The sequence below is a fragment of the Pararge aegeria genome, chromosome 1 (assembly GCF_905163445.1).
Source record: "Pararge aegeria chromosome 1, ilParAegt1.1, whole genome shotgun sequence".
In the NCBI taxonomy this organism is placed as follows: Eukaryota; Metazoa; Arthropoda; class Insecta; order Lepidoptera; family Nymphalidae; genus Pararge; species Pararge aegeria.
The window spans coordinates 16,155,706-16,175,102 of record NC_053180.1 but is presented as its reverse complement, the minus strand read 5'-3'; the positions used below and the strand labels follow the sequence as shown (position 1 = coordinate 16,175,102).

The 19,397-nt window shown below is 34.5% G+C and overlaps 1 protein-coding gene across 1 annotated transcript in view; it reads right to left on the bottom strand.

Moving 5' to 3' along the window:
• LOC120625631 overlaps window positions 1–19,397 on the bottom strand; it is a 112,589-nt gene that overhangs the window by 9,588 nt on the left and 83,604 nt on the right. Inside the window, exons 2-3 of the mRNA XM_039892719.1 lie at window positions 10,099–10,307; window positions 8,346–8,481 (exon numbers count right to left, since the gene is read on the bottom strand). Of these exons, the coding sequence (XP_039748653.1) occupies window positions 8,346–8,481; window positions 10,099–10,307 (345 nt within the window). The remainder of the gene's footprint in view (window positions 1–8,345; window positions 8,482–10,098; window positions 10,308–19,397) is intronic.

The following is a 19,397-nucleotide window of genomic DNA, read 5'->3' as shown; positions in this document are numbered from 1 at the left end:
GGTCAAGCGTATCGGCTAGTCTGAGCCCAAGAACGAGAAGCGCAAACGTTGTATAGACGAGTTCTTAGTCCAACAGAGTCCCCCATAATTTTGAAGGCAAAAGGAGGAAAGATATAGATGCTTATCGTGACTATTTCAAAGCAACGCCTCCTTTCAATCGTGCCTATAAGAATAAGAAAGAAAGCAAATTTATTGGTGCCCTTGTCTTCCGAACTAGTGTTAACTGTATCTCTGAAAACAATTATTGCCAGTAACGTTGACTGTACTCTCACATGTCCCTACTGTGCACGCATAGGCATATAAATAACATTAGCGGCACATGAGTGAAGCTCATTATATAGATATATATTATTATAGATACATATATATCAGAAGCTTATTAATTTATTAATTTAAAAAAAACAAAACCATGTGGAGTTGCAACACGCGGCTATTAAAGAATGATATTGATGTTGATGATGAAGTAAGTACAGATCCAGACCATTGCGTTAACCCAATTAGTTGGTGCATGTGCTGTGTTTAAATGACTGTGTTCACTCGAGAAATTAAGAATAAAACAAAACACTCGCACTCCTTCGCTTCCTCGTAGGATCCTGAAAACCAACCGGTGGCCATTTAGGTAAATATCATACCAGCGGCGACAGTGATTTGCGGCTTTTAACTACCTTGGCGTTGTGGAAAACTTACGTAAGCTATATCTTCCTTTGTATACAAATAAAAAATTAGTCTAACAAACAAAAATATATGCGAATATTATTAAAATACGAGTACCTATAGTACAAATGTTTAAGTGCTTTTATTCGAAACGAACGAGAATAAATTATTAAGTATTCTATAACTTAATTTATATAATAAGTAGGCAAACATTATTGACGATTGAAACTCTGGTTTTTATTCATTCATTATTAATGTTCGTTAGAATTCTTCCAAAACTAGTATTTTATATAATGTACTCGTATTATACTGATAATCGCGTGCGAAGACTATGATCGCAGAAAATAAAACATTTTTTGTTATGTTTGTAGTTTTTGTATTTCTTATTTTTGTTTCATAAAGACATTTATAAAAAATATATTTAAATTTAAGACTTGCCTGTAGTTACGCTCGCTTCCACTAATTTTTTTTTGTAAAAATAAACAAACGAATATAATATTGTATGTGTGTGAATGTATTTCTAGTATTTTAGGTGATTTTTCTGGTAAAAAAGAAGTCCGTTTGTTATTCCTAAAATCTAAGTAAGATTCATAAAATTGCCAAATTTTCATCAATATCAAATTCAGCTTTCTAGACCCATACTTTAAGGACCAATGCATTTTTCCGGGGGATAATAAACTATGTCACCAGGTTTGGTTTTCTTATTTCTATATTTATGTAAAGATTGGTGTGGAGTATACGGATTAAAGAAATTATAAATTACACCATACAGATCCTCCTGCTTTTCGCGGCGTAGGTATAGCAAATTAAGCTTAATTTTCATATTATAAGATTGTTATTATATTTGTTCTAAGTGGATTTTTATATATTTTTTTGTATAGTATCTAATGCAGTGTGTTGATTGCTTGTTGTTTAAATCAATTAAATAAAAGGGGTAGTTATCTCGTTTTGTAGTATCAACAGATCTGTACAGTTATCAAGTTGTAGTCTTCTTCTTATTGCTCTTATCCTAAGGCCGGTACAACATGTCTTGTGGCGGCCATGAATGCCGATTGGTAAAGTGGACAGCAATCCTGCTTTCTGTCCTGAGAGGCCAGACCAGACCGGAGAAAATTCTGAAGTTCTAAATGCCTAAATAATCTTTGCCAGGAATCAGCTTAATAGCGCTCATCGCTGTTTCATGGAAGTATGTTAATTAGTTAGTCAGTTGTTAGGTTATATTATCATATTACCCTTTACCGAACCAACACAGGGCACGAGTGTTCACCCACAATATGGTGGTAGTCCACCACGCTGATCTCGAGTTCACCAATCTGCTAAGTGCAGAACTTCACACGCCTATGAAAACAGAGAACTCTCAGGCCTGCAGGTTCCCGTACGATGTTTTCCTTCAAAATTATATCAATTAATATTATAATTGTTTGAATAAAAAAACGCACATAACTGCGCAAAGTGATAGATGTGTGAGCTGTGTGGGTTCAATCCCGGTCCCCTCAAAAAGGTAAGTCGAATTTTTACTTACTAGGCTATCACCGCTATAGTACTTACCTATTAGTAATTATGATACTTTTGGCCCTAACATAGTTTCGAACGACACAGATTACACACACACACACACGACACTTAAACTCAATACTAGGCCCTAGGCCTGCATATAGCGGTGATAGCTCAGTGGGTAGGAATTCGACTCCACTTTCGTAGGACCGAGTTCGAATCCCAGCACGTACCTCTCACTTCTCAAAGTTACTCATATGTGCACTTGCTTCAACGGTGAAGGAAAACATCGTGAGGAAACCTGTATTTCGGAGAGTATAATGTTCTCAAGTGGGTGTAGAGCCTTAACCCCTTCTCGTTGCGAGAGAAAACTCGGGCCCTGTAGTGGGCCGGTAATGGGTTGATATAATGATGATGATGCCCTAATCTTGTATATTGATTTAAAAATATTTTTTACCTTCAATATTTTTGCTTTGAATAAATAACTACAAGAATTAATCCTAAAATAAATATAAGCGGAGGTTGTTGAGAGCTAAAAATATTGTACAATTTTTTATTTTTTTTTGAACAGACATTCCGTCGTGTTTTATTACGAGTAGGCTTACACTATTCACTGGCGTAGAGACCATATGCCTACACCAAAAATTCCTACCCTTTACGGAGAATCCTTTATTAGGGTAGCTGAAATATTGCATATTCACAACGCAGCTGGCATTTTGTCAAGGCGCTGCGCAAAAACAAACGGTTCGATTTCAATCTGTCGGAACAGAATTTAAAGGGCTTTGAACATGGCTCTTTTTACAGTTTTATGCCACAAACTTTAATAAAGACAATGTAATCTATCCGGAAGTTTTAATACGAATATTATGTTAATCTTTTCCCAACATGGGGGTCAAACAATATCGTACGAGTGATTTAAGAGTAACCCTCGACTTTGGCGAGGGGGCTACTTCTAGATTCTTGAGTGTAGCGACGGTATAAGGGCGCCCAAGATAATCATACCTCTGCATTGAATACTATACTTTTCACGGCTCGCGATTAACTTTACTAGCAGTTAAATATAATGTTATTAATATTCTATACTTTATCTTTTAGTCTCGGTCGAGTTTATAATATATATAAAACATTTAAATTATGCTGAATTAATAAAGTGGGAGCAAAGCAAGATGACAATATAAATAAATAAAAAATGCACGACAATACATACATCGCCACCTAGCCCTAAAGTAACCCATTCTATGGACGCTAGGATGACTGATGAATATTTTTATGAATAATATACATAAATACTTACAAAATACAGATAAATACTCAGACACTGAAAAACATTTTTGTTCATCACACAAGCATTTTTATTGCAGTCGTGGGAATCGAACCCACGGCCTTGGACTCAGAAAGCAGGGTAGCTGCACACTGCGCTAATCAGCCGACAAAAAAATGAATATAAAAATATATAAAATTTTCTTTGTTATGGGATTTTCCCTTATTCAAATCGCATAACAACCCATAGGGGTAATAGATTTCAGCACGACATTACAACTCCGCTAAGCCATAAAAATTTAATGCCTACTTTACCTAATCGCAGAGTCGTGTAGAATGTAAATTATTTTCATAGTTTCAATCTACGTTGCTTTACTATTTGTTTCTAGCAGTTCTCCGCGAAATAAAAAAACAACTTAAAATATAACCTAAACTAATTACTGCACATCACGCGCCCGCGTGGAATGGCGCCAAGAATGCTGCCTGTATTTTCTGCTGAGCATTCAAGATGATTCTTTGCGCAAACAGTTTTGTCACTAGATAAAGCATTTTCTGCCTCATAATTTCAAGTTAATATTTTTCCAAAATTCTGTATGGCGAACTAAGTATACAAATTATTGAGAAAACAATATGGCAGAAATACCAATACGGTACCTTTCCAAAGGACTGCCCTCATGATTCGCTCTTCAAAGTATCTTTCACCATAGCTTCCACAGCTGTGTTTGATTATATATACCCGGATCCAGCGTTCGGGTAAATCTAGCAAATATTCACAAATATTGCTCAACATTGGGCAAACGAAGAAATCTATAGTGGACACTAAATGTTTATCATCATCATATAAACCCTTTAATAGCACAATAAGGCACGGGTCTCCTCACACAATGTGGGTGTAAGGGCTCCACCATGCTGGCCCAGTGTGGATTCGTGGATTCCACACACGTTTTAGAACATTATGGAGAACTCTCAGGCATGCAGGTTTCCTCACGATGTTTTCCTTACCGTTGAAGCAAATGATATATTAATGGCTTAAAACGCACGTAACCGAGAAAAGTAAGAAGTGCGTCCTGGGATTTGAACTCGGGCCCGGTAAATGTTAATATGTATGAATAAGTCTCCAAAGTCAATTTCGGACTATATTTTACATCCGGGAACACAAAACTGGTTCCAACCTCGACCTGAACCCAAAGCTACATAACCGTGAAGTAAATAACTTAGCAGACTAAAAACATGCCAATTCTTTTGTGAGCTAGTTCACTAAGTGAAAAGTATAAAAATGTCAAATGTGAAATGTGTCTGTGATAGAATCAAAGAATCAGAAAAACGACATCTAAATTTAAAAACTTACCATGTTTTGTACTTATATTGAAAAGTAAAAGTTTGTTTGTTTGTTTGTCCTTACTTACGCAATAACTAAGCAACAAATGTCTTCATTTATGGCATAGAGTTAGGTGAAAGGATGGAGAGTGATATAAACGACTTTTTTTTCCAGGAAAACCAACTTTTCCCACAGGATTTGTTAAAACCATAATAAAAGCAGATTAGGTGGCAAAATCTAGTAACTTCATAAACGTAACAATAATAAGGAATAAGGTAAATATACTGCTCGTCAACTGGACGCACACCTATGCAATTGTACCGTATTTACGATCCAGTATATTCAACGGCAACATGGGCAAACTCAAATATTAATTATTGTAGTATAAGTATAATAATTTAAAATGTTTTACCGTATAATTTTACCTATATTCTGGCAATTAATGCATTTTGGATCACTATGATTTATGAAATCGACGAAGCTGATCGAAAAGCATATAAGTTTTTGATAGTTAGATACTATCAAAAACTTCAGTTCAAATTCCCGGTATATTTTCTGGGTTATCATCATACTACCACTCACAGCAAACTTTTAACTTTTCAGCTTTAACGACATCATTACAGTTTTTCGAAAGTCATCTAAGTTATGTTACATGTACCTACTACTTGAACTTTATAACATACATTATTTGGAATGTAAGATGTTCAAAGTACATTATTATAATAAACATAATATTATTAAAACGTTTATGAAGATTTATGTAAATTTTTTGGTAAGGGAACATAAGTTGCCTGGCAGAGATCGCTTTTTAGCGATAAGGCCGCCCATTGTACCTGTGTTTTATTTAGTGTTGTTTTTCATTATAATTTCATTTCTATTAGGTGTACAATAAAGTGTATTTTAATTTAATTTCACAAGTTTTATGAAAGAACTGTTCTTTATGTTATCATCATCATCATCATGACCGTCAATTACCCATTAACGGCCCACTACAGGGCACGGGTCTCTTATGAGAATGAGAAGGGTTCAGGCCGTAGTCTATCACGCTGGTCAAGAGTGGATTTGTAGTCTTAACACACCCTTGATAACATTGTTGGAAACTCTCAGGCCTGCAGGTTTTCCTATCATGTTTTCCTTCAACGTTTCAGCAAGTGATATTTAATTGCTTACATTGAAACACACATAACCCCGAAAAGTTGGAGGTGCTCGAACTCGGTCCCCGGAAACGGGAGCCGAAGTATTACCCACTAGGCTATTACCGCTTTTTCTTACGCACAAGGTACTATGTCACACAAACATATAATGAAATACAAATAATAACTCGGGTTAAAATTATGATCTATAATTTTTTTTCATTAGTTATTTTTTTTTTTTAATTCTTTGGCAGACTACTATAAGTTAAGGAAAACAAAGGAAAATAAAAACACGCAAAAGGCGGCCTTATCGCTTAGTAGAGTTTTCTGCCTCCTCTACCTTTTGATAAGAAATCGCGACGAAAACTGACTGCAGGCAGTGCAGAGTCAATAAACTTACTTACAATTAATCACATGCTAATACATAAACTGGACTACACAAGTAAAAAATACATAATATAGTTAATGTTAAAAAATAATAAACTAATAATAGATACATAAATAATAGTAAAGATATATTACAAGTTATTTCACTGTAACATTAAGTGAAACTTGACAGCTTGTTTGAATGTAGCTAGTTATTTTAGGTTACCTAAAAGATATCGATGTAACACTACTAAACTTAATTATTGCCGCTTGAAAATATGATCAACTGTTTGAATAACAGTGCAGACACATGACACCTATTCTGACACCTGGTCGCTAGTAATAGACCTGATAAAAAACCTTAGGGCCACACAGCGAGTGTGATGCAAAGTTTAAGTGGATGGGTCATATAGTTTCGCTTGCTTGTTGTTTTCATTTGGCCCCTAACTATGAACATAATATTCAGAAAAATCTGAGTACCCCAACGTACATGGTTAAGATTTCTCAGCACTCTCGATGACACAAAACCCAGTTTTCTGTAGAATCCCCCAGTACATACGGTTACTCTACAGAAAACTGGGTTAACGGGACATAAGCTTTATGGAGGTAAAAAGACAAAAAACATCAAACAGGTCGCAGAGTTTCTAATGTAAAAATCCCTACCAAACCCTATTATTGCCATCGAAGGTTGATACTATAGGGCTTGATACTGAAATTATGAATACCCCCAAGCTATAATATATATACAATGTAAACAATAGTATATATAAATATATACAAGATAAACAAAGAACAAAGAAAAAGCATTCAAATTAAGGCTACACCAAAATTTTAGTAGTTATTATTCCGTGCATAGTTGAAGGGACCAGTGAAGCGGAAAATATTCATAATTTAGTAAAACAAACTGGATCAACAACGGTCCCTAAACGCAAACTTTGCTCGCGTGTTTACGAATTGGAAAAAGGTTCAAGGTCGTTCACCCCTCTTTCACACCGACATTCCCCGTAGAATAAATACCTCAGCATTTATTCCATAAAAGGAAACTGTTAGGGTTAAAAGCTTTATTTCGTTTTATTCTGATTGCTTTTCGTAAGTTTGGGACTGTTTGTTTAGATGCATAAGTGATGCCAACTCAATGATTGAAGGTGCAAAATAATATTTTTGTTGTTCATCTATCTGTTTGTATATATTTTATCAAACCTTAACATATGTCTTTTAGTTAAAACTTTAGTTTTTAGTACACCGACTTTATCAAAAAAGATTGTTAAACTATCGATTTTAGTAAAGAAATTAAAACATTTAACATAACACTGAAAGCAAAAAGGCCACTGAATTTGAACCTAATCACCTTCCCTACAGTATTCATTCATTCTTTCATTCATATTTCTGCACTCTGACTGCTTGTCTGACTTAAGTATTAATAAAAAGTAGCTACGTTTGCGCGCCGCCGACGATAAAATTGTAGGCCCTCCTTTAGTTCAGCTTTCTTTGCAACACAATATTATTTATAATCTACTGTATTCTTACGTCGTGTAAGAGAGATACTATAAATAATCAAATACCTCGCTAATTCGCCATTCCAGAGACTTTAAATGACCTGTGCATACTAAATCATTCGCTTCGCTTCGGCTTTTGATTTGTTGTCGTAATTTTCGTTTCACGGAACATTTCAAGTATTAATGGTTTACGGAGGTTTATTTTTTAGGGCTCGCGATTTTTCTTAGCTTCTTTTTTATAGTGAAAATCAAAATATTATTTCTTTTGGTACTTAGCGTTGCGTAACTGCCACGTTGCACGTCGCGGATCAAAGGTTTTCGGTCCGAGTCCCTCATGGTCAAGAATTTTAAGGAATTGGGTTTATTTGTTACAAAAATCTCGGAGTTAGTCATTCCTGAGTTAGGGAAGAGGTGGTGAGATCCCCCGTGCCATGAGAGCATGTTAAGCCATCAACCACGGCTATTATGACTAACACTCGTATGATGATGCCACCATAACATACGATGATATTAGAGCAGCGAGGTAGCACCTATTTGCTCTTACGAATTCTTTGTATTTTTTACTTTGTATGCAAAGCAGTTAATTTAGCTGCTATCAATATATTATAATTTAATTAAACTCACCAACTACTACCATTTCTGCCGCCTTGATGTCTGTGTGGAAGAGTGGGGCATCAGCAGATACCTCACATTGGTACTCCCCGGTCAGTGTTCGATCCACCTCCGTCAGAACTACCCGGTTCTGATCTGAAGCTGCTACCTGAATAAATAAGTAGAGTTATCATTATCGCATACTATATTTTAACATGATAAAGTTGTCAAATAAAAGTCGATATACTAAAATTTCACTATTATTGAAGCTACTAAAAGTACCATCACACTTAAACCTTTCTATTGTTTAGAAATTACTCTCCCATCATCCTATATGCAGCGTGATGGAACTAAGCACAATATTCAATGCAATGAGAGAGAAGGTCCGTGCCAGGCTGTGGGAAATATATAAAAAAATCTAGTTTCCACTTGGAACCGTGACTTTCAGCATTCGCTATTCGTCATCATCAACGTTTCAACCGACTGGGGTCCACTGCTGGATATAGGTCTTTTTTAGGGAGTCAAAAACCACGAGCTTGAGCCACTTGTTTCAAGCGGCTCCCAGTAACTCGCTATATGTCGTCCGCCTTATAACTTAAGTTCTTGTAAGGCAAGAGTGATTAGGCTTTTTCTAGACAAGCTTGCTCCAACCCAGACTTCATCATTGTTTTCTAACGAGCATGATCGTCGTCAAGCGCTGGCTTGTCGTTACTAAAAAAAAAAACTCGCTATATAAATCGTTTGGGACCAATCAGCATTTACAGATGCAGGGCCGTTTTAGCAACTTAGGACCCCAACGTCCATCGGTTCTCCGAGCTAGCACTCGCTCTATATATTGTGTTAATACGCGACATTATCTATATTCAATGCCAAGTTAACACTTTACTGCTTTCACAATTCTTTACATTTAGCATGCTAAATAAGAATAATAGGCATCGCAGACAAGCGATAACTTGTACGAAAAGAGCTGTCTGAAAAGCAGTAACTAACTGATTCCTACGCCTTCCAATAAAAGTGCATCTGTGCAGACACAACATTGAAACCTATGTATATAGTACAAGTAACACTTTACGTGTTTCAGTATCGTAACTGCCTAGACTTAAGTAATAAAAAGCTGTCAGTGTTTCCTTGGAAACGTAGTAGTAAGATCGTGGCAATCTAAATTGTTTTGAATTTGACAGTTATTAAACCCATACTTCTAATCGGTTTTTATGCGACATCGTACCGGGATGCTAAATCATTTGGTGGTGCGTCTTTGTCCTCAAACCAGATAAAATAAACGAAAACACATAAACACAGTGAGTGTTTTCGTTGAACCGTAGTAGACTAAACAGGCTAAGTTGTTAGGAGTATGTATCGCAGTTATATTAAACATATATCCCTAATCAGTTTGCTAAACGCGGCACCGGAATGTTAAATCACTTGGATGCAAACCCTTTTAAGAAGGGAGGTTTGGTCGAATCCAAACACCCAGACCAGAGAAGAGAAAATTCAGAAATTATATACCCAGTTTCTCCCACTTAAGAAACTCCGCTAGCATGGGCAAGAGACATTTTTCTCCCCGGGGAAGAACAAAATTTTACCATCTCTTTCAGCATTGGCACACGTGTGGAAATAACATGCAAATAATATAAGTCTAACATGAAACGGGAATAAACTTCACTGGTTCCCTAATAATTGCCGTGCTTTGGCAGATGGACACCTATGTCTCCTACCTATGTTAGCCGGGACATGCTCACTGTTGTGTCGGGTTGGTCGTCAATGGATAGTTCGTGTAAATACTCACATCAACTTTTATTTCAGCGACTGGAAACACTTTGGTAGCGGGCGACTCCTTTGGCACGTACCGGTAGAATTCTATCATGTTCCTGTACCAGCGTATTGAGTACAATTGCGCCCCTTCCAACTCGTATGTACACATAAGTTCGGCGTCTCGGCCCGTGAGGACCGCTTTTGGGACGTGGATTTGAAGGGACTTGAGCGTGTTCACGGTGCCTGGGAACAAGTAATCAAACTATTAACAAGGACTGAATCCTCTGAGGGTTTTGTCTGTGTGTTTACTATTTCACTGTGCTACGAATAATTGTATAGAGTTTAGAGAACAGTGGCAATAGGTAGAGTATAGGTATCAATAGAATCCCGAATACAGAGTGATTTATGAAATCGCTATAAAACTACTAAAAAGGCATATATAATTTTGGCATCGGCGGTATGAGAATCGTAGCTTAGTAGTAAAGTGCTCAAGCAGCGATTGCTAGAAAGTTGCAGGTTCAAACCCTGTCAGTTCCAAAATTATTATATGCATTTTTAAAATATATATATTTAACACATAGTGAGTAAAGATCTATCTCGCTTTTTAAACGTCTCGCTTTGTAATCGATAATCACGGGGTTCACAAAATTACTGGAGGAATACTTACTACGTAGAAGAGGTATATATAAAGTTTGGCATCTACGGTTTTAGAAAACTAAATCTTAGCTTTTCTTGAATCGATATAATCTTAAGTTAAGAAAACAGTTTTGACTAAAAACAGCTTCATTGAACGAAAAAAAAACATTTGTGTAAAAATATAGAACCGCGTTTCGCTATTCCTAATTTCTGTTATTTATCTTAATCAGTTTATCCCGTAGTCCACAGTAGTTTGGCAACCTTATGGAAAACTCTCATGGATGGACGTATCTTCCGATAAAGCAAGTGATTTTTGAATTGCTCAAATTTAAAACTATCATGCACATATTTCCAAAAAGTTATGCGGTTAGAGGTTAGGAATCGATCTCGGTCGACCCGAAAGTCAGACCGAAGCTCTAACCACTAGGCTATAACGGCTTCATAAATGTAACCAATTCGCAAATATTAATGGCACATATTTACACACTAGTTCACTTAGCTGCATTACAACCATTACATTGATAAAACAATGAATTTCTGTTTCGATAAACATCGCTTTGTTTTACGTAACGTGGTTAATACATTATTTATGTGGTGTGAGGGTAAAGGGTACTGTGGCCTGATTGCAACAGTATTCGATTACGCTGGTTAAGCACATTCACCATTGCAAGGTTGAAATTAGACCTTTAGCCTTTTCTTCGCGTATCCGTTTTTATCATTCATTATTATTTTATAATATTGTTAACCTACGTTACAGTTTATTATCAATGTTATTCATATTTGATCAGCGTGATGAGTAAGCTCTGCATCCCTCTCTCCTTTTAGGATTTTTTAATGCCACGTTATATAAAATATAAATATCGGGATTAAAAAAAAAATACTTCGACAATGCAAATATCGCCATCCAGTCCAAAGTAAGCATATGGGTACTAAGATACTTGATGAATATAATATTCATCAAAACATATCATATACATATAAACATCCAGACATTGAAAAGCATCACACAAACATTTTCCAGTTGTGTGAATCGAACCCACGGTCTTGGACTCAGAGAGCAGGGTCGCTGCCCACTGCGCCATTTGGCTGTCTTGTTGTGGACCTTTTTTGAAAAAAAATGTCCACCTGCGAAACGGGACTAAACAACTATTGGTAGTGCAACAATCCCGTTAAAACAAACTACTTATAAAACCTAGCTTTTAATTGTACCTAGTCAAATATATCTTTATTCAAATAGGCACATAGAAAGCACTTTTGATGCGTTATTATATACAAAATGTGTACATAGCAGTGAGTAGTGATGGCGATAACTACAATCGTAAACTTAAAACTAAAGCTACGAGGGTTCCAATCGCGCCCTGGTCTAAGAAGAAGCCCACAACAAACTTAGCCGGGTGTTATTTTTGTTATCACCATCTCACATTGTCATTAGAAAATATTTATATAATATATAATAGAAGCAACCTGGTTAGAGCAATTGTTTACGTAATCCTTTATACTATAATAGGACTTTTCTATAAGCTTTCGCTTAATACAAACTTTGAACTTCTTTAGTGACATCCCCAAGATATCAACCGGTAATTTATTGTAAAATTGTATACAATTTCCTTTCAATGAATTGCTTATTTTGTGTAGTCTAGTGTACTGCACTGCAAGTTTATTTTTGCTTCTAACGTTCAAATTATTGCAGTCACATTTTCTTTTAAATTTTGATATATTTTTGTGAACATACATTAAATTTTCAAATATGTATTGGCTATAGAGTGTCATTATTTTAACATCTTTAAATTTATCTTTCAATGTCTCTCTCGGACCCATTTTATAGATCGCACGAACAGCCTTCTTCTGCAGCACGAAAATAGTGCCAATATCAGCAGCATTACCCCATAGTAAAATTCCATATGACATAATGCTGTGAAAGTAACTAAAATAGACTAGCCTAGCAGTTTCTATGTCTGTCAGGTGGCGTATCTTAGTTATATAAGTATTAACAAAAATAAAGTATAGAATAGTTTGGATACAAAGCAAGCTATGTTTGTACCTTATTAGACTGTGTATATAAGGTAAAGAAAACTTGGAGAAAGTGAATAATATAATCAAGTTTATGGCAGCTCATTAGAAGTTTGGTCATAACGCTAAACGAGGGGCGCATTGTTATCGCAACTTTTTGTTCAAATCTTAAAACTTCTTTTACTTATAATTGCCTAGTATTTTGTGCATAATATTACTAATTGATGAAAATTGGTTATGTTACAAGCTGGGTTTTTACTTTAACTAAATATTATAAATTTCGGAAAAACCCAAAATAAACGTTTGAAGTGACTTTCACACCGGTTCCGAAGGTAGATTTAACCGAGAAGAAGCTGGGAAATATGTCTATTGCTTTATCCTTTTTTTTCGATGGCGAGACTAATGTGATTTGAAAGTCTGCTTTTTAAACTGAAAAAAGGATGGAGTCTATAGAACTGATCAATTTTTATTTAGATATTTTTATTTTATCGTGTTTATTACCAGTCATTGTGCCGATGAAAAACACAAGGGAATGTCGTAAAAAATACGCAGCAATAACTTTTTTTTTTAATAGTCCTACCAATAAATTAACATATGTCCTATATACATATAAAATCGAGAGCTCACTGAAGAGTTTTCTCTATCGTTAAAACTAATGAGTATATTTTTGGTTCTTGAAACCTTTGTTAACCGTTTATTGAAAATTGAAATAACTTTGTGTGATGAGCCTTATTTTTCTGTGTTAGCACCTTAAAAGGTTGGGAGAGTAAATATCTAGTTTATGGCAGCTCGTTAGAAGTTCGGTCATAACGTAAAACGACAGGGGCGCTGTTATCTCTTCTTTTTGCTGAAATCTCCAAGTTTATAGTGAAGTTATGATTGCCTGGTACTCTGTAGGTATTTTTAGTGTTCCTTACCGTATACTTAATAAAACGCAACTGTTTATAGGTAAAACTTATAATGCCAACTTTCAATTAAGTTTTCACGTAAAACAGAAACCTACATAGTTCAACGAACTAATAATTGGACAAATTCTAACTATTAATATGGTTTATTTTGATTAGCTTTTTATTTTGTAATTGGAACATTCAGATCAAACAAAAGACACCCATACGTGCGTAGTGTTTGACATGGATTTCTTTTTAAATTTTATAAAAACGCAAGTAGCCAGTATCGTTTGCAAACTTTTTTGTTGAATTGATCTATGCTTAGTTATTTATCATTATTATAGTGTTATTATTATAGTATAACAAATATTTCGTGTGATATTTTTACGACTTTAGAGCGTTGAAACATAAATGAAAGCATACAAACTCGTATGCTATGTGCTATATAACTTTACTAGCTCTCTTAATTGGGGTGGAGTTTGTTTTCAGTTCCACTTTAATTATTAATAGGAGTTTGATGACAGAATTAGTATAAACGTGATTATTATTCCTGAACTTGTCAACATTTTAGTTTTTCAAAAAAAGGTTTGACAGTGTACACTTTCAATAATTGTCAAAGTGTGCGTGCTCATTCAGGTGATTTAATGGATTCAATTGTACAAAAATCTCTTGAGTGAAACTTGGTTGTTCGATAATGAGATAACTAGATCATGCGTTATAATAAAAAAGATTTTTATCTTGGTGTTGCCAATTTCTAACGTATAACTTACAACGCGTGTAAATAAGTACACACACTTTTTTTTTATATTAGTGAGTTTGACACCGGGAGGTATCTTTGCATCGTTCGAGTCCATGTAGGACTGAAGTGTATCGATAATGCAGTCGTATTTTTATCAAGATACCACCAACTCCATGTCATGCACATTGGTTGTTAATCAAATATAATTTTAATTGTTTCTTGAAAACTAACTAATAAATAATTATCTGCGTATTGTAAAATTCCTAGTCAATTTAATAACTATGCCTTGAATTTATAATTATCAAATGCTTAATTATTACTGTAACAAGAGATTTAAAATATTATTAAACATACACAAAAAGTTCATTATACACAGGTAGTGTGTATTAGTAGTGTAGCTTATTATGCCGGAGCTCCTACGGGAAAGTAGTGCCATGCTTATTTCTGCCTTAAAGCATTGTTGCAATGCAGTGTTACGGTCTGAAGGACTTGGTTGCCGGTGTAATTTCATGCGCATGAGCTTTACCAACTTTAACTACGATTGATAGACACAGGGCAGCATGTTGCAGGACCTGTTTCTAGCATGCCATGTCAAGTTTTGTTTTGTTTATGAGGATGGTTTATCACTTACTACTAGGGGGGCCATTGGCTTGGTCCACCAATTATTACTTGGAAAAATAAAACACGGCTAGTTTCGAAGGCACCTGCTATGCTGAACAACTTTTTCCACAGTTTTTAGTGGAAAACTATACTTACTTTTTTCATAAAAAATTAACCACAACCAAGTTAGTGATACGGGATAATGCATTGTTTATATTATTTTTTGGTCAAATGGAGTCGCCAGTTACTATGGAAAGATGAGACCAATAAGAGCAAAACAATTATTCAGGAACACGTGTAAATATAATATCAAGTAATTCAAATTAGTATGGGTTAACAATTGTTTTATTTTACGTTACTTGCACAAACTGAAATATACGTTATTTGAAATTATAATCATTTAACCCGACGCCTTTTTCTAATATCGTTCGAAATTGCCTTGGGTATACAATATTAAAATACATGTATTTGAATTATTATGTAGGTACGCATTACGGGCTGGCAACGTAACACGTGACACGGCTCCGCCACATGAAAATTCGTAGAACGAATGTCGCACGTTAAAGAAGATGTGTCATAAGCCAGGTTACTTTGACCAATTCTTATTACCTTCTTTTTGGTCTGGTGGGAGGCTTTGGCCGTGGCTAGTTACCACCCTACCGAAAAGAGGTGCCGCTAAGAGGTTTAGTGTTCCGGTGTGATGTCGCGTAGAAACCTATAAGGGGTATGACTACCATACTGCCTAACAGGTAAGCCCGCTACCATCATATTACTGCCAAATGAGATTGCAGTCAAGAGCGAACTTGTAGTGAAATAAAAAACCCAAACCTATGGTGCTTTTGTAAAGCTGTGTACGCTCGCTACCGCAGCGTTATTGGCGCATTAAGTCTTATTTATAATAAGCAAAAAGGTTCATCGAAATTTCAAGGCTACATAATCATTTTTATAATCCATTCCTTAGGTTTTAAAATATAGACCCACCACGCTGCTATGATACGGGTTAGCGAGATATACATTATTTTTGTTCGTTATATAATATTACATTTAGTATACCCCACGGCACCCAGAGAAGTTTGTCTTCTATAATTTTTCTTTTCTCTTCTACAATAGTTTATTTACTTTTAATAGAAATTTTCTTTATTATAATTATTTATAATTTTTCTGATCTGAACTTTCACATTAGTTATCTTTGCTATTAATAAATACTTTTTTTAGTATTGTTATTTGTATTATTAAAATATTGTTTCCTTTTTGTTTATACTAATTTATTACACGTGAGAACGTTTAAGTGGGTAATTTCTACTTTAAAGCATTATTATTTTCCTAAAGCTAAGATAAATCTAGGCTTAGTGGAAAAACAAAAAAATCTCGTTAGGATTTTTAAAAAATCCGCTCGATTTATAAAATAAATGACCGTCCTTTAGAAAATCTTATACGCTGCAGTTGAAAAGACCTCACGTGAAACAAAAAGCAATATCCATCGTGTTCACTGATGCGTCCAGCATTCTAAGCAAAGCTTATCTATTTTGCTGAGAAAAGAATAAATCTGCAGAGGAAATATTATTCTGCAGTATAGATTTTTTACGGCCTAAATTCTTACTAATATTATAAGTAGGAAAATGTGTTTGTTTTCTTGTCCTTCCTTTACGTCCTAGCTAACCAACTTAATTTTTGGCATAGTTAGTAAAAAGAATGAAGTCAACATAGGCTCATATTTGCCCAGGAAAACAGCCAGTACCTAAGGGATGTACAAAAAACCGTAATAAATGCGGACGAAGAACGCAGGCAACAGCTAATAAATAAACAAAATGGTTAACCAAGTCTGATTAAACGGTTCGAATAACGTTCCAATAATTAATACCAAAAATAACCAGGACTTAAAATAAAGTTCCTACTAGCTTGGAGTGAGCAAATTGATTGTCACTTTGTTATTTATATTAAAAACCCGCCAACCCAAATTGTAGCAGCGTTATGGGTCTATGCTCTTAATTCTAAATCGCTGTAAGAAATGCAGTATATGGATTGTGGATCATGATGATGATATAATAAGAATGGTTAAGACTTTTCAATGATAAGCTAGTTATAGTAAGAAAACTAACTAAATATAAAAATAAAACATGCATTTCATGAAAAATTCATAACTTTAAATTAAGTTCCCCACTTAAGTAAAATTTATTCCGCTTCCATACATTTTTTTTCAACAAAGACCCACGTTTTTATTCGCGTGAATCCACATAATTCTTGTGAGATAATTAATATGCCAACGCGAGTAACAGCCCCGTTATATAAAGATAAAACGTGCGATATCTTATTTTATTACGGCACGAGTTAGAAAAAGGATTTAATTTCCGACATAATTTAAAAGGCACACGGGCAATTTATCTGACGTACAACATAATAGTCCGGCAATGTTTTCCTAAGGTTAGAGAGCAATTAATAAGGCAATATGGATGATTTTTTTCATTCATTTTTCATTTCATATTACTTCTTATTGCTACATTGCTATACATATTTTGTATAGATAAATTTTGTAAGATTCGTTATTAAAAAAAGTAAAAGCACTGAAGGAAGTTTCGTTGCATACTGAATTTTTGAATGAATTGACGGACTAGTCTTCTTAAGTTGCTTTATATTATGATCACTTAATACATTGTGGCTTCATAACAAGCACATAGGCATTAAATAATTGAGATCTATTTGTTAAGTGTATTCATAGGTCTACCTTGGCCAGTATTGCTGACTTTTAAGCAATTACAGATGTTGCCAGTGTAACCGTATCTCTAAAATGTTATATTAAATTCAAAGGGAAATGTATCAATGCGGAAAAGCTTTTCGCTTCGAAACAGAAAAAAAATCTAAATTTACAAATTACCTACTTTTTTATATTCGTCACAAAAACAATATCCAATATCGCAGAAGTTTCTTCATGTACCAAGTTGGATTTGAAACGACTCTAGATTTAAAGACACACAGAGTCCGCGCTACCACTGCCAGCCCTGCAGGATGCCTGTAACTAAATTTGACAGTGACGCCATTTTGTATTTTTTAGCCGTATACCTGGCTACTATTATTGTGAGTGCAAATTATTGATAAATGCAGCTCAACAAGTGAATTATAAGGTGAAGAAACTATAATAATAATATAATAATAAACATTTATTGAAACTAAAATGTTACACAGAATATCAATACAATAGTAGAAAGAAAAAGAAATACAACACAAAAAGTAAAACAATTTCACATGAATTGGTTAACATATTAAATTTGTAAAGCTGAATGCACATAATATTGATATTTGCCTCTTATTATTGATAACCTGTGGACCCCACACTAGGCGACCTGTATCGTGGGGCCCAGTTAATAGATTGCCAAAATTGATTGTCAACTCACGAACTCTGTAAGATAACGAATAGGAATGGACTTGTATTGCCGTATATACCGTTAAATAATTTTCAAATAAGAATCTCTGCCCTGACAAGTTGCTGGACGTAATGTAAAACATCTGAAATAGTGAATATAGTTACAATCCCTTGAAATTGTACCTTTTTATTCATCATGGAAAACCAGACAGTATTAGTAACTATTATGATGATACTATTTTGAAAATTAATATTTCAGGTGTGTCAGTAAACTGCTTATACAATTATAAAAAAAGGGCAGAAAAACTTGCCTGATTTTTTTAATACAAATTTTATATTAAGATACTTTGTATAAGAACAATGAATAAAAACACTCTTGTCGTTTCTTTATTAAACTTTTGTTAAAATATAAACAAAGTTTATTATTATATCTTAGCCAATTATTCAGATGGGGATGGATATCTTAACTAATAGGGAAATTTTCATATCTATTAGCATTACGAATTTAGGGCCAATACCTAAATGGTTCTGGCAATTTTTTTTTATTTTTGCAGTCCCGCTTCTATTACACTTAATTAGTGGATGGACTATAATTATTCTGAATTCTATAATTGTTTTAAATTCGATTTTACAAACCAACCGCATATTAAACGAATTTAGCTAATTTCCATCCCATTTTTTAGATGTCATACTAGTGAGGATATACAAATTACGTTAGGTTTTACCATGTTAATAATCTAAAATTGATAGTTATGTATTTATACCTAGATTCTCTCTTCGTACTTTTACAGTTAAGCGGTGGCTAAAGGAGATGTTGGTATTAATGCTTTAACCTACCGACAAAACTTAATTTTTACAATTTTATATATTTTTTTCAAATTATGTTATATAATTTACAGCGACCACTGTAATAAAATAATTCTTATATAAACGATGTCTAACTCCACTTATAATCTATCACTGAGCTAATATGCTCTGGGATAGAATCGCATTAATTGGCGTTATCACTAGGAAATCCGCTCGCAAGACTGTTCGTGAAAGGAAATCCGTTATTTCACCTCAGCGCAACTTGAGTAATGTACTATGCCAGTATTTAAGAAACA